Source organism: Alosa pseudoharengus, unplaced genomic scaffold, assembly GCF_046254945.1.
Source record: "Alosa pseudoharengus isolate Yale_2024_CS ecotype anadromous, Long Island Sound unplaced genomic scaffold, YU_APseudo_1.1 YU_APseudo_1.1_scf_4, whole genome shotgun sequence".
Taxonomy (NCBI): domain Eukaryota; kingdom Metazoa; phylum Chordata; class Actinopteri; order Clupeiformes; family Clupeidae; genus Alosa; species Alosa pseudoharengus.
The window spans coordinates 29,837,028-29,853,056 of record NW_027468774.1 but is presented as its reverse complement, the minus strand read 5'-3'; the positions used below and the strand labels follow the sequence as shown (position 1 = coordinate 29,853,056).

Here is a 16,029-nt window from a genome sequence, read left to right as displayed (position 1 = left end):
GGGCGGGAATCGAACCCGGGTCACCGGCGTATGGTGCAGGTACCCCAGCCAGTTGTGCCACGGCTGGGGCCTATCCCCTCAACTCTTTGTGATGAGAGGACATTTTTGTTTTATATTTTTGGTATTCAATTGTTACTGAAATGTAATGAAAACATTGCTGGCTTTTCTTCTACACTCCACTTTTGAAATGCACCCTATCACAAGGCATTAGATTGGTTGTGACATTGGTTTGGTTTGGCTTGGTTAATCGTCAACTTGTTTTGACCAGCACCTTAACTCTGCCCACATTTAACTCCATCTCTAAGTATTAAATACCCCCTCTAATCGCCACAAGGCCAGTCCTAATTTGCAGCAGGCCAAGTGCATCTCTTCTCACGTCATGTAACAGTTGCATAATTGTCTGTGTGTCTTAATTGCATAAATTAATTGTTTCTGATTGTGTGTGTGTGTGTGTGTGTGTGTGGCTCTGTGTGTTTTCACTCCAGATCAAGTATCATGAAGACTTTGAGAAGAGCCGAATGGGTGGAGAGGGACCACCCCAACAACCTCCACCTCAGCAAAATACTACCTCAGGTGGGCACACACACACACACACACACACGCACACACGCCACCACTCATTCTAAATATAGAGCATAAATCATCTTCCAAGTAATTTGACCTTGCTAATTTGCTCATTTCCAGTCATGTAACGGAGTTGCGTGTGTGCTGTTGCTAATGGTCTGTCCCCCCTGGTCCTTGTGTGCTGTGTAGCGTACCAGCCTCCCGCAGCCACTCAGAACTACCACTACGAGCCTGAGCCCGAGCCAGTTCGTCAGGCTGCTGCTGCTCCTCCTCCCAGTGCCGGGGTAATCTCACACACACACACACACACACACACACACACACACACACACACACACACACATGGGACTGTGTATGTGTATATATATACAGTTATGTGCAGAATAATAGCAGTGTGTTTTAAAAATTGATCAAATTTGTGTTAAGTGAAGAAAAAGTAATGTTAGGCTGTTCAAAAAAATAGCAGTGCATTTTTCTTTACAAACTCAAACATTTACTGTGTAAACTGAAAAATACTTTGAATCACTGCACTAATATCTAGTTGCATTACCATTATTTCTGAGAATTGCTTCACATCACCCCCCCCCCCCCCCCAGAAAGCAAAGAAACAAAACAAAGGATCAAACTTTTGCATTGAGAAGAATCAAATATTCAGAAAGCAAATGTAGTCATATGTAAGGCATTTCTGTTGCAAAATGATTGTACACAAAATAAACACATTCTAGACGTGATTTTGATGAGATCTCCTCCTCCCGGTTGTTTGATACAGAATTAAGCATTTGCATGAACGGGAGTCTTCATTGTTTTCTGAGAACACATTACAGAATTGATTTTCAATGGATATAGGTTTTTGTGTGCAGTATGTATGGGAAGTACACTAAAACAAACACACTCTTAATCTGTCGCTGTTAATAACTGTGCGGGTGTTTTTGCGTTTGCAGAAGCGGTACCGGGCCGTATACGACTACGTGGCAGCCGACACTGACGAGGTGTCCTTCGTCGACGGCGACGTGATCATGGACGTGCAGCAGATCGACGAGGGCTGGATGTACGGCCGAGTGGAGCGCACCGGCCAGGTCGGCATGCTGCCCGCCAACTACGTGGAGGCCATCTGAGGGGGACGGGGATGGAGAGAGAGAGAGAGAGAAAGGGGGATAGAGGGGGAAAAAACAGACTGGAACGGAGGGAGAGGAAGGGAGGGCTTGTGTGTGTGTGTGTGTCTGATCTTACCACACCACAGCCCAGTGCCATCTCATGTTAAAAGCGCTTTTGTTTTTTTGTTTAGTTTTTGTTTTCTCTCTTCATCTCGTACACAAACATAAGTTATGTGTTTGTCGAAAACGTAAACAGGCTCATCTCTGTACAGCAGAACTCTCATCGAAATCTGCATATAATCACTAAACTGTACCTTAGCACCACCCCACACCCCTTCTACCTGTGTGTCTGTGATGTCTGTCAGCACTCATGGTGTGTCTGCCCCCCTTTCCCGTCTGTCTGTCTGTATTTCTTTGTCTGTCGGTCTGTCTCTCTGCCTGACGGCATCTGTCTCGATCCAGAGAGGGTGCTATCACAAGTGGCACTTAAGTCTTAATGACACACCTACACCTGTATGGATACATATGTGTACATTAACACACATATACACTCAGTACATATCTTAACTGATGCACACAGACCTGTAGGCTTCAGTCAGTAAATCAGGGGTCATCTGAATCAGCACTTCTTAAACAAACAGGACCCCACCCCAATCATTTAGCTCCAGTTGTCATGACAACGATCGCAAGCATATACTCCTTTAAATTTTATTGTTTTTTTTTGTTTTCTTCAACTCATAATCAGCTGTATATTTTGTCAGTCAGGCATAGTGTAAAATCTCAATGGTAGTCAGTCAATGAAGCTTGAATTTTAGACTTGTGATCATTCCCTTTTGTCTTAATAGACAAATCTCAGAGGTTTGTCCACGGGCATCAGATATGAGAGTGGGAGAATCTCACGTCACGGCCAGTCAGGGCTAGATTTCTGGGCTTTGGAAAAAGGTGGGAACACAGCATCAGCGTTTAAGCATAATGGCTGATGCCTGTATATGCCACAGTTATGTTTTTACATCAACATCTCCAGTGCCAGCAGGACCTCTTGGATTATGGGTATTGTGGTCAAACTGGAATCTTATGTTAAAAACTCCCACTTCCATCCTAATGGTGTCACAATGGGTGTGATATGAGGAGTGCAGTGAGCATTCTGCGGTGACAACACTGTCCTTCAGGGAGTTGCACTCTGAACTGAACGGTCACGGTTTCTTCAGCATGTTTGGTGAGCATGCAGTCTCTGTGATGACAAGGTAGGGAACTACAAAAAATAAAAATGCATTTATAAAAAATGAATAAGATGAAGCACATTGATGTGTGTCACAGCTCCACTCTTGTCATTCATACACTGACCAAAATATATATGGAGGCATTTGCTGTAAATGCACCTTTTAAAATGGGTTTGGTTCCTTGTCCTGTCATCACTGAAAGCACTGCCTGTGTTTCAGTCAAACAACATGCCTGTCGATATAAGAATGGCTTGCTGTTGGGGCTGCAGACTCATCTCATAACCTCATATGGCATTGGGGACTGGGTTGGTGTGGAGTTGTGTCCTTTGCCAGCCTTGGATGAGGTGGGGCGGGCAAAGACTGTCCAGGACAAAACCAGGCAAAGCACAATGTTAAGTCCTTCCTTTGAACTCTCATTCTTTTTTTGTTTGTCTCATTTCTCTTCTGGGACATTGTGTGTTATGTAAAACTATCAGTGATCAAATGCTCTTTATGACATCAGTTATCATTGTAACTTTTTCTTTTGTCATGCTGTTTCCATTCCTCGTCTCCATTGCTGTTGTAAGAGACAGTTGAAATGCCAATATGAATATCATTGAAATAAAAAGAAAAAACTTATTTGTATACCAAGAGAGGCCTGTGTCTCTAAACAAGCTTGACCCAAAATGTTTTCTGCTGGTCTCTGTTCTAGAGCAGGCCTACCATGCACGTGAAAAAAAAACAGCCCAGTGGATGGGAGGGAGACACTCAAAGTCCTCCTCGCATCTCCTTCCCCTCTGATTTTTCAGTGTGGTATTTACATATTGTCGAAGACAAAAAAAAATTGGAGAAATATTAATATCTGGCATCGGTGTTATTGCGATGTGAGCAGAGAAAAAAAATGGTGAGTGTGTCTGTGTGCATGCACATTTTGTGTGTGTGTCATTACAAGACCTGTGTATTATGAGAGAGGGGTGATCATTATTGTTCACTGTTGGTTAATGGTTTGAGTTTGTGAGGGACGAGGGACATATCTAGACTCAGAGGAAAGCAGTTAGAAAATAATTGCTGCTATAAATCCATACTATGAGCATTCACATAAGCCTATGTATTTTGTGCTGTAATTGCAGCAAGCTATATGGGGATGGGGGGGGGGGGGGGCTAGCACAATGCAAGATACCCAGTCTTCTCTTGTCATTATTGTAGTGTTACCTATCACTGTGTGTAATGGCCACTTGTCCAGAGCTACTACTGCAACATTCTCATATGAAACAACTATAGTGTATGCCACTTCTCTGATGCCTCAATAAATCCAACATTGAGCACATGTGCAGATGGATATGGGGGAGTCTTGTACCAGCCATACTACAGTTTTCTCCCGTAGCAAACATACGTTGTTTGTACACAAACATTCATTTTAGGCCTACACATAACTTCTGTTTGGAATTTGACACTGTTGCGATATTTTCTGTGTAGTGAAGACAGCACAGTAGTTGTGCAGCATCGGCCAAGTGTTCTGCTGTGAGGACGTCCGCTCATTCTCGCGCTGTTGGTTATGCACGTGGAATTGTACCGATTTTGCTGTCAATAAAAAAGATATTTTTTAATCAGATGTTCTTTTTTGTCTCTATTCCAATATGTCAGACTAATGGGTGATTTTGAGGCAATGTCAAACATGGAGCTGATTGCACAACTCCTTGCACGCACCATAACGGCACGCACCCATGCCACTTCATTTGCAAAACGTTCTAGAACCCACGGAGCGCATCTGCTGGGGAGGGGTCTCCCGCAGCTGCGAAATGTATTCCGCTCCGGTGATTCCCGATCTAGTCCGACTGTCGCCGGTGTTTGTCACGGGCCTGTCCTACAACATACCTCTGTCATACGCGGGTTATCTTCCCGGTCCGTCCGACAAACACCATGTTGGACATCTTGGTTCTGATGTTCTTCGCCATCATCGCGCTTGTTTTCCTGTCGTATATCATCTACATGCTATGATGTAGGCTAGCCTAAGACGTGACGGTTGCCACAACATATCTCGAATGATCCAGATCCCTGGTGTTCTTCTTGTACAAAGGTGAGATAAATGTCTTAAAAGTGCTACAGGCCAAACCGCGCTTTGGACAATTTTGACAATTTGTTTGGTGCCAATTCTTGAAATCCTGTGTTTTGTGGTGATGTCATATCATCTACGAATTTTCTTCACATTTTGTCATTTGATGTGTGCATTTATGGATGGGGAAAAAACATAATTCAGAAAGCATGGTAATAAAAACTACACACTTCCTGCAGGCTCGATATATTCGTCAATGATTTAACTGGCATCCTTTGAACCGTGGAGATACCCAAGAGGGACCATAATACGTGTGGCACACAGTTCGTCAATTGTCGATGCAGATCCCCTGTGGTGAACGTACAGTCTAAAAATACGCTGTTTGATTTTAGGAGGGAATACCTAGAGATGGCGTGTTGTGGATTGTACGTGGGCATCTGTGCGCGCTCACAACAACAGGACATAAGTGAACATCTGGACGGACAATGGAAAGATGAAAAGATGTTAATGGAAAAACATTTTCTCGACTTCCATAGCCCCGTGTGGACATATTAATGGTCGGTGCAGATGGCCTGGTTCATCTGATGCTGACTGTTTCCTGCGCACGTTTCTCCACCTGACCCTCAACCCCTCACTCTGAACTCTTCACACTATTGTACAGCAAGGAGGGTTTGGAATAATGGAATAATGTTAGTACGCCTGATGCCCCCCCCCCCCCCCCCCACCCATGTGCATAGTGTTTCTTTGTGATTTAGTCGGCAAAGCACATTATGAATATATTTCTTTGTTCAATAAACGCGTATGAAGAAAAAGATAGCCTCCCTGACTTATGAGGATGTATGCTTTCTAGTTAGCCTACTGATGAAAATAGCCTTGCACCATGCATGGTCGCTGCAAGTCAAATTACCAAATGTTGTAGGCTAATAGCCAATTATGAGTTTCACCGTTTTAAAAGAGGCCAAGTGCAGACGAGTCTCGATTCAAATCCGGGGTGCCCCTGACAGGGGGAGACATTGGGTTACATGAGTTATTCATTCAGGAAACCTCATAGTAGAAGCTATCCCACACGGTAATTTAGGCTGTGTGGTGAGATTGCCATTTTCGTAAAGGCTAGCGCTGCAGTGTCAATGGTGCCATGACCGCGCTTGAATTCACATCTGAAATAGCATTGCGCATGTGTTTAACTGTGTGCTTTTAAGATACATTGGGCTAACTGTTTTTGGCCACGTAGCCTAGCATCAGAGTGGAACAGTGGATCTAGCAACACCAAGTGGAAAATATCTTCTCGGAATTTCCGTATAGCGAGAGTGATGTGGATTCATTTATCCTGCCTCGCTTTGGTTTTATCCTGGGGAGCTGTTTCCAACAGCAGCATCTCATCAAAACTAAATTCAGACAGGCCCATCCGTCTTCTTTATCCAGAGCTAAAGCCGAACTGAATTAAACTGTTTTTTAAAACCATACCTGAAACCCCAAGAACTGCACATAGCAAAACTCGAGACCTAATCCGCTGATTGGAAATTATCAAATGGATTTCATAAAAGGCTCAGGCTACTTACGCCTCTAGCCTATTTCAGTCCGTTTATCACAGAGGCTGCAGGCTAGATAGGCCTACGCTGGTCATAACTTTGATCACTCAAATCAGAAATTTTCAGACACGTACGCACGCTCACGTGGGCGTCTGTGAGTTCGAGTGACTCAAACTAAGTCAGTCTCAGTTCTCTACTGGACTCTCCCATACTCACAATCATAAGACCTGTCACATGACCAACTGAGTGGAAGTTGTAAAATTCTCAAGGATTGGGACATTTCACCAAACCTTAAACCACTGGAACAATGCATCAATTAGCCTTCATAAATAAAGATATCGATCTAGCTCTATACAAGGCTGTCGTAGGCATCAGAAACAAATAACCTAGGCTACGGTCACAAAATGTTTGCCCATGTGGGCATATTTAGGCTATGTGCCTTACAGATCATCTGAACTGTCAGCTGATCTAGGCAGGACCACATGATTGCACTTTACTCTGTATTTGGCATGTTTGCAGAGTTACACGCATAGTATGCAAAACATTAATTAACTATAATTAAATTGATAGAATGCCGGACTTCGTTTTTGTTGTCGAACGATATCGGACTTCGTTTGTTGTCAATTTGGAATTCCTGATGCCTATGCTAGCATTTCACACATCCCTGTGACAGTCTGCAATGGACTGTACCATTCTAACTTTAGGGGTGAAATATAATATCGAAGGATTTAATGAGCGCATAGCAGGCAACATAACAATTTTGACTACATAATAGTTATTTAATTGACTGTAAAATCCATATCTACCACCCAATTTAATCTCAATTCATTTGGATATGTGTGTCATCCATAAGGTGTCATCCCTGAAAAGCGGAAATGGGCCCCACGGTGATGACTTATCATGTGACACTCTAAATTTCGCCATTTTCATCCTCTCCACCGGTGATCTGTGGAAGACTAGATCCGTAGCTGCTTCAAACCGTGTTGGCGCAGGCCTCGTGTTCCATTCAGAGTAGTTTGAGCAGGTACCGCAGTAAAACCTTAAAGGTAGATATTCATTATTTCTTTTTTGTACGTTTCATTGTAGCATCAGAAGAATGTCCGCCGAAAGCCCCGAGTATTCCCCGTTCTTTGCAGTGATGGGAGCATCCGCCGCAATGGTTTTCAGTGGTAAGTGAAATTTCATTCATTCTTAGCAGATTATGCATTGTCAATGCATGTATTTATAGGCTACGGTGTGCTGGGGTTATTATGTCGGGGACTAGACTTATTTCTAGTTGGATCTGGAGATGGGAAGGTGTCACGGCTTGCTGGGCGACGATACGTCCCGCGGATCTGGGCGATCACCTCGGCGTACCTGCTCGAGGGGGAAGGGATGCGCGAAGGGTTCCATCACGGTAGATGACGTTGCGTTTGACGTAGGATTTATACATTATTTATTTATTTTGATTATTTTTTACTAGACGTCATGACAAAAATTTTGCTTTTCATCTAGAATTAAAGACGACTTAAGCGAATTTGCCGTTGTCAACCGATTAATTGAAGTAGCGACATCAATATGCGGCATATAGCATACATTATCTTCATTCCACATAGTCGAAATTACTTAAAGCCATATGATGCTAAAATTTCAGATGACATGGTTAATTATTTAAATATAGACTATGTTTGGCTTGACCTCCCACCCACCATCTAATGTCATTGATTTAGCTGCTGTCGTCAAGTCACTAGCAAATAAGCCGAGCAGGTGCAATTCAATGATTGCACTCTCAGATGCGGAGGAGCGTTCGTTCAGTTAGTAGCCTAATGAGTCCCGACAGTAGGCTATACAACGACACATCTTCATAACCGGATGAGTCTTTGTCGTTGCATAAATACTACGCTGTCTAGTAGGCCTAGGTTAAGTCAGTGTTGGCTAAACGCGAAGGAAAACCCTGTTGGCGGCTTCGGCCATTTTCGTGTGCACTCGTGTGTCGCGACGGAGAGCGCTATAGGAAGACTGGCATCTTCCCATTTGATTACATCAGTACATTGTTTCCCAACAGAACAGGGAAACTGTAGTTTTTAATGCATTTTGATTGTCATAACGTGTGAACTGAAGAAGTGTTAGGTAGGCTTACACACCAACAGTACCACAGACCCCTCTCATTTGTCACAATTCTCATAAGTATTTGAGGTATAGGTGTTGGAATGGCTCTCATTAGTTGGGATATTTGCTTAGACCTTCCACTCTAAAATAAGATTTCCTCTCTCTTCCTCCCTCAGGCTATAGACACACACTCGTGCACACACAAACTACTGTTAGTTACCACTATCCTTCTGTAAAGTTCAGGTTGTTTTTTTTAAGTGAGATTAGTGACCCTGATCCATGTTTGGGCAGTGAGTTGTCACTAATGTACTAAAAGGTTTTTGAATCGAACAGAGCTTTGTGTGGGACTCTGTGAACGAACTATACGTTCAAACTTAGGATATGGATCAGCTGTTCCATAAACAGCTCTCTAATATGCAGGCCATTTTTTTCCCTTTCCGTCTCTCTAGCTTTAGGTGCTGCCTATGGCACAGCGAAGAGCGGCACAGGAATTGCAGCCATGTCTGTGATGAGGCCAGAGCTAATCATGAAGTCCATCATCCCAGTGGTCATGGCTGGTATCATAGCCATCTACGGGCTGGTGGTGGCTGTGCTCATTGCCAACAATATCTCGGAGAGAGTCTCACTCTTCAAGTAAGTTTGTTGTGGTTTACAATCACACACCCACACACACACTGTAAATTAATAATTGTGAAATAGGTGAAATAAGTCTTGCTTCCTGTTTCCTGTATACTGCTCATGTGATGACCGTGGAAGTCTTATCTTGCTTCATTCCTATCCCTTCTCCCACCTCTTCAGGAGTTTCCTGCACTTGGGTGCTGGCTTGAGTGTGGGCCTGAGTGGCTTGGCGGCCGGCTTTGCGATTGGAATCGTGGGCGACGCCGGCGTCAGGGGCACTGCCCAGCAGCCTCGGCTCTTCGTCGGCATGATCCTCATCCTCATTTTCGCTGAGGTGCTGGGGCTGTACGGCCTGATTGTCGCTCTCATCCTCTCCACCAAGTAAACGACGGGAGAACAACATTCATCATGACTCATAGAATCACGTACAACACACACAGATATGTACACAGACACACACGCACTATTCGCTCAGTCACCAAAATACATGATGACAAACTAAAGTAAAAACCCATAATGGATTAAAAAAAAATCTACCCATAAATATCAACATTGTAAAACCACCACCACATATACTACATTGACCCCAAGAGCAGAGAGGAGAATGTGTATGTGTTTGGGCAATTGAATGAGTGAGAGAATGAGAGAGTGAATATATGTTTGCATGTGCGTGTGTGTGTACACACAAGCTCCTCTTTTCTCCTTGTGTACAGTACTCCTGCGTTTAGTCGCTTCTGTAAATGCGCTGTGTAATCTGTGCTTTGTTGTGTGTGTGAGTGTGTGTACGTGTGAGTGTGTTTAGATAGTGCATCCCTTCCTTCCTTGACCTTGCTATGCTTTGCTTGTTTGTGTTTATGTTATGTTTTGTGTGTTGTTTTTGTCTTCATTTTCCTCATGTATGCAAACGTTTTTTTAAGTATTATTTTGGGACCATTTCTGATTTTCACACGAGGTTGAGGACCTATCAAATGATATACAAATATACTATTTTTTTTCCCACTTACTATTTATGAAGATTTTCAATTGTTCATGAAATTGTTTTAACAGGAACAAAGTCTTTATTGAATCCCAATGCTCTCTCTATATAAATAAGTGTATTATATAAATATATATCTGTATAGCTAGGTGAATTGCACTGTGGGTAATTTTGTTCTAAGTGCTTGGAGTTTCACTGGATGTAATCATTGGTTAACATGGAGATAGTTTGTCTGTACTCAGATACTGGTGTGGAAGTTAAATAAGTGTGTGTGTGTGTGTGTGTGTTTGTGTGTGTGAAAGTATGTATGCACGCATGTATCTATATGGTCGGGGGTGTGTATGTATGTGTATGTTTGTACATTCTCAAACACTTGTACCGTTTTAATCTGTAGTTCTGCTGTCTCTGGTTGCATTATTTGGCCTAAGCAGGTCAGTAAAGGCCGAACCGTCCAATTTCCTAAATAAATAAATAAATCTCCTCAACTTCCACCACCTTTCTTAATGTAGCTGGCTTTAATTGTTCTTATATTCATATAATGTCTTAAATAGGTTGTTGGGTCTGGACAAGCAAAGCAGGCTATCCTGTGCTCTGGATACATTCAGTATGGGACACGGTTATATTTGTGACCACCAGCGCTGGGTTTGTGTGAGGTTAGGGATTACCTCTAAGGTTGCCATCTGTTTCACAGAAAGTCATTGTGTTGCATCTCAACCAAACTAGCTCTGCAATCCAGTTTAGCACAACCGAACACTAAATAATGCTTGTTGCATTGCCCTGATTATCTACAGAGGTTTTTGAACTGTAGCGCAGAATGCCTAAAGGGCACTGCCAACTGCCAGGGTGATAAGAGATTGCTCTCTGGGAGGAAGGTAAGAACCGTAGCCGTGTATATATATTTATATATATATATATATTTTTTTTTTTTTTTTATATGCAACACGCCAACCATTTAGATAGATAGATAGATAGATAGATAGATACTTTATTGATCCCCAGGGGAAATTCAAGGTCCCAGTAGCATACAGACAACACACACACATTCACTAACAGCAGAAAAAGTAATTAAAAGTATATAATATAAAAACACAACTAAGCAATAAGGACATAGAAGAGAAGTAGATAGAGAATATACTAAATATACTAAAATACAAATTTTACTACTTATAACTAACACTTAATCTAAATCAATTCTAAAAACAGTATCCACATAGTGGTGATTAATCAATCAAGAGGCGCTTGCAATGACTGAAGCAGGGACTGAGCCTGTGATTCTCTTTGCATAGTAAGGTAAGGTAAGATGCTCTGTGTGAGTGAGTGTCATGGTGATAGTGCAAATGAGTAAGTCCAACAGTGCAAGAATAAAGTCTATATATATAACTATTTTAAGAAAAGGTATAAGTGTGGCCACAGTTCGGCTGTGGCATGGAGGGAGGGGTTATGCATATGTGCTAATGTAGTGTATGTAATGTAATGTAGTGTATGTAATATAGCACGCAAACAGTGAGGCAGAAAGACAGTGGTAAAAAGTGGCTAGTGGAAAGACAGTATCCAAACATGGAGGGGGTGAAGAGGCAGACAGACTATGCAGAGAAGTCTATCTCTCCTCTTCTCTTAAGTGAAGCATTGAACAGTTCAATGGCCCTGGGGACAAATTACTTCCTCAGTCTGTCTGTTGTGCAAGGCAGTGAGCGAAGTCTCCAGCTGATCAGGCTCTTCTGCTTAACAATAGTGCTGTGGAGTGGGTGACACTCATTGTCCAAGATGTTGATCAGTTTGTTCAGGGTCCTTTTGTCAGATATTGAAGTGATGCACTCCAGTTCAGCTCCCACTACAGAGCCAGCTTTCCTTACCAGCCTGTCAATTCGCCCCGCATCCTTCTTCTTTGTGCTTCCTCCCCAGCATACCACTGCATAGAAGAGGACGCTGGCAACAACAGACTGGTAGAACATCCTGAGGAGCTTGCTGCACACATTGAAGGATCGCAGCCTCCTCAGGAAGTAGCCTACAGCCTGCTCTGCCCTTTCTTGTAGAGTGCATCAATGTTGGCTGACCAGTCCAGTTTATTGTCCAGGTGGAGACCCAGATACTTGTAGGTGCTTACCACCTCCACATTGACCCCATCAATGGGGACTGGCTTAGACCTGCGGAAATCCACCACCATCTCCTTGGTCTTTGAAGTGTTGACTTGAAGATGATTGAGTTTGCACCATTGCACAAAGTCCTCCACCAGTACTCCTCCTCCTGCCCGTTCCTGATACACCCCACAATTGCAGTATCGTCAGAAAACTTCTGCATGTGGCATGACTCGGTGTAGCAGAAGTCAGATGTGTCAGGGTGAACAGGACTGGAGAGAGCACAGTTCCCTGTGGCGCTCCAGTGCTGCTGATCTCAGTGTCAGAGAGACAGTTCTTCAGTGTGATTTGATTTACTTGCAGTTAAAAACTGTATTTTATGTTGGGAAGCATTTTAATGAACAAGCCCAAAGAAGTGAAATAACTTTTCCTATTTCATATTATAGGCCTGCCCTAATTTAAATGCTGGGCAAAGTCAGTATGAGCAGTTCTCGTGCATGAACCTACAGCGGGAAAACTACCTGACACTGCTGTTCGGATCTTTCTCATGGTATTACATTTGAAAATAGATTCTGCATCGTTTTAAAGCAAGCTTTAGTTAGACTTATAAGTTAAGGGCCTTATGTGTAAATAAAGATTGACTGGATTTGACTTTTCAGAACAAAAAAAATGAGGACAATTTACACTGTCGGGGAAAGTCTTATGGTAAGTTATGGTAATGGCCGTATAGCCTACGCGTTTGTCCAAAGCCACTTGGTGGATATTTGGAATGGATCAAGGCAGTCCAGGCAGTCTGCAGAGCAATGACTCTGCCACGATTGGATGCGACTGGAAACGAAGAATGCAGGAAGTATTTCTTCACCCTCCTTCTTCTTCTTCTTCTTCTTTCCTTTAATGGCAGATTACATCGTTTAATTGATGTATACCGCCACCTACTGTACAGGAGTGTGTAGAGTGATGCTATAGGAGGTTTTGGCTACTCAATCAAAAAGGTGTAAAAAATAAATCTAGAAATAATAAATAATAACAAAACAGAAACCAACAAATAAACAACCAATCAAAACATAACCAAAAAATTAAATTATTTTCATTAGCTCAGTGTTTTTCAGAAAAACAAATAAGGCTCTAATTCTATCTACTTGCATTCCTTCTTCCCCAAGAATATCCTCTATGTTCTCATCCAATTCTTGCCATGTTTGTCTCTGTTCTCTGTATCTTCCACATCTAAACAAAACATGCCCCACATCTTCCAGTGTTTGGCACTCTATGCATAATCCATCACCTTTTCCAATCAGTTTTAGTGTTGCATTCAGTCCTGTGTGTCCCATTCTTAATCTTGTGTACACTATTTCTTCTTTTCTATTCGGCATATTCATTCTTTTTCCTCCAATGTTTTTCTGATTGTTGTAATAGTGTCTAGCCTTAGGTTCAGCGTCCCATTCCTGTTGCCATCTCTTCATTATTTCAGATTTAATTTTAGTTTTTGCTTCTCCTTTCCCTATTGGAACATTAATTTCTATTTCTTTATTTTTTAGTGCCTTTTTGGCTAATCCATCTGCCTTTTCATTTCCTCTAATTCCAATATGTGCTGGAACCCAGCAAAACTGAACCATTAATCCTAGGCTTCTAATATTTAACAATATATTTCTGACTTCCATCATTAGGTCTTCTCTGACTGAATCCCCACTTTCAAAGCTCTGTAGTACAGCCATTGAATCAGAGCATATTAAAGATGTTAATGGTTTTATCTCCTCTATCCACCTTAGAGCTGTTATTATGCCAGTCATTTCTATTGTGTACACTGAGAGGTAATTATTTAATCTGTAATTCAGTCCTTTTTTAAATTCAGGAATGTAAATTCCTATTCCACAATGACCATTTTGGTCTTTTGATCCATCAGTAAAAATTTTAATAAAACCATAAAATGAAGAGGATAGATATCTTTCACTATAATTTGCAAAACTCTGATCATCAGGGTATTCCATCTTTTCTTTCAATATTTCTGTATTAACTTCTGGAATTGGTAGCATCCAGGGAGGGACTTCACTCAGAGCTATTGCAGGACTATATTCTAAATCTTTAATGTCATACTGCTCTGCTAATTTATTTATGTTCCATCCAAACCCTTTAGCCTTCGTTTGATACTCCCAACAATCATTCAGTACTGATGCTGCTGGATTATTACTATCTCCCATCAGTCGTACCCTATATGTTAAAGCCAGCTGAGTGTATCTTAAAGCAAGTGGAGCTTCCTCTGTCTCTACCAGAATAGCACTTGTTGGAGTTGTTTTAATAGCACCTAAGGCCATTCTTAATGCTCTAAACTGAATTCTGTCCAACTTAGTTAGCTTAGTTTTACATGCTGTGCTATATACTACACTTCCATAATCTATAATTGACCTTATTAATGCTATATAAATATTCATTAAAGATTGCTTATCTGCTCCCCAGTTGTGTCCAGTAATCATCCTCATCAAGTTCAGGACTTTTTTGCATTTAGTTTCAACATAATGCACATGATATTTCCATGTAAGTTTTTCATCCATCCAAACTCCTAAGTATTTAAATTTCACAACTCTTTTCAAAATTTGATCATACATAAATAATTGGTGGTCCTCAGCCATTTTCTTTCTTGTAAAGTACATAACATTTGATTTTTCAATAGAAAATTTGAATCCCCAATCCACTCCCCATTCCTCTAATATTTGAATTTTCTTTTGCATAATTGTTGTTATATATGGAATATTTCTGCCTCTTTTCCATATTACCGCATCATCTGCATACAGTAATCCATCACTTCCTTTTCCTAGTTTGATAAATATATCATTAATCATTAAATTAAATAAGATGGGACTGATTACACTTCCTTGAGGGATTCCATTCTCCACTGTAAATTCATCTGAATTTTCTGAGCCTACTCTGACTCTAAAAGTACGTTGGGAAAGGAAGTCCAGTATGAAATTATACATCTTCCCTCCAATTCCCATTCTATCCAGTTTGATCAATAGCCCTTCTCTCCACATAGTATCATATGCCTTTTCTATGTCTAAAAACACGGCCACCATTACCTCCTTCATAATCAGTGTTTTCTCCACTTCATTACACAGCTTCACCAAAGCATCTGCCGTAGATCTACCCTTTCTAAATCCAGTTTGATAATCTTTAAGAATACTTTTCTTTTCCAGAAAATAATTTAATCTTGCCACTATCAGTTTCTCCATTAGCTTTCCTAAATGTGACGTCAGTGCTATAGGCCTGTAGTTCCCTGGATTGCTTGGCTCTTTTCCTGGCTTAGGGAAAGGAAGAATAATTGCCTTTTTCCATATCTTTGGTAATTTGCCCTTATTCCATATGTTATTGAACAATTCTAATACCTTAATCAATAATCCATCAGGTAGTTTCCTAAACATAGCATAACATAAATTATCAGGTCCTGGTGAGGAGTATCCAGTAGTATTTAAGGCCATTTTAAGTTCTGACATAGTAAATTCTGCATCTAGTATATGATTTGACTCTTGTTTAGTATTTAATATATTTTTATTTTCCTTCAAAATGTCCTCTTTTCTCTTTTTGAACATTTCATCTAGGTGATTTCCTTTATGAATGTCAGCAAACTTTTCCCCCAACATATTTGCTTTATCAGCATCTGAAATAGCTTTATTTCTTCCATCATTTAACACTGGCATTTGCGATGGTTTAAACTTACCGGTCATTTTCTTCACCATCATCCACATCTTATCCAAAGTAGTTTCTCTTCCAATTGTTGAACAAAATTGTCTCCATGCTTCTTTCTTGGTTACTTTAATTACCTTCCTTGTTAGAGCTTTTTTCCT

At 41.3% G+C, this 16,029-nt stretch overlaps 2 protein-coding genes across 2 annotated transcripts in view; both read left to right on the top strand.

Moving 5' to 3' along the window:
• The window catches only part of lasp1 (LIM and SH3 protein 1), a 16,478-nt gene extending 12,976 nt beyond the window's left edge, over nucleotides 1-3,502 (top strand). Inside the window, exons 5-7 of the mRNA XM_076265799.1 lie at nucleotides 486-573; nucleotides 754-848; nucleotides 1,506-3,502. Coding sequence (XP_076121914.1) covers nucleotides 486-573; nucleotides 754-848; nucleotides 1,506-1,679 — 357 coding nt within the window. The 3' untranslated portion in view covers nucleotides 1,680-3,502. The remainder of the gene's footprint in view (nucleotides 1-485; nucleotides 574-753; nucleotides 849-1,505) is intronic.
• A 3,861-nt stretch (nucleotides 3,503-7,363) lies between these two features.
• Nucleotides 7,364-10,612, top strand: atp6v0ca (ATPase H+ transporting V0 subunit ca). Its single transcript, XM_076265798.1, has 3 exons — nucleotides 7,364-7,608; nucleotides 8,977-9,160; nucleotides 9,326-10,612. Exons 1-3 carry the CDS (start codon nucleotides 7,536-7,538, stop codon nucleotides 9,528-9,530), a joined length of 462 nt encoding a protein of 153 aa, XP_076121913.1. The 5' UTR covers nucleotides 7,364-7,535; the 3' UTR covers nucleotides 9,531-10,612.
• The last annotated feature ends 5,417 nt before the right edge of the window (nucleotides 10,613-16,029 follow it).

Bases quoted from the DNA above. Each gene is read 5' to 3' on its own strand.
- atp6v0ca (XM_076265798.1), top strand. From the start codon at position 7,536: ATGTCCGCCGAAAGCCCCGAGTATTCCCCGTTCTTTGCAGTGATGGGA. The intron at 7,609-8,976 runs GTAAGTGAAATT...CCGTCTCTCTAG, and splicing joins CGCCGCAATGGTTTTCAGTG to CTTTAGGTGCTGCCTATGGC. The intron at 9,161-9,325 runs GTAAGTTTGTTG...CCACCTCTTCAG, and splicing joins GAGAGAGTCTCACTCTTCAA to GAGTTTCCTGCACTTGGGTG.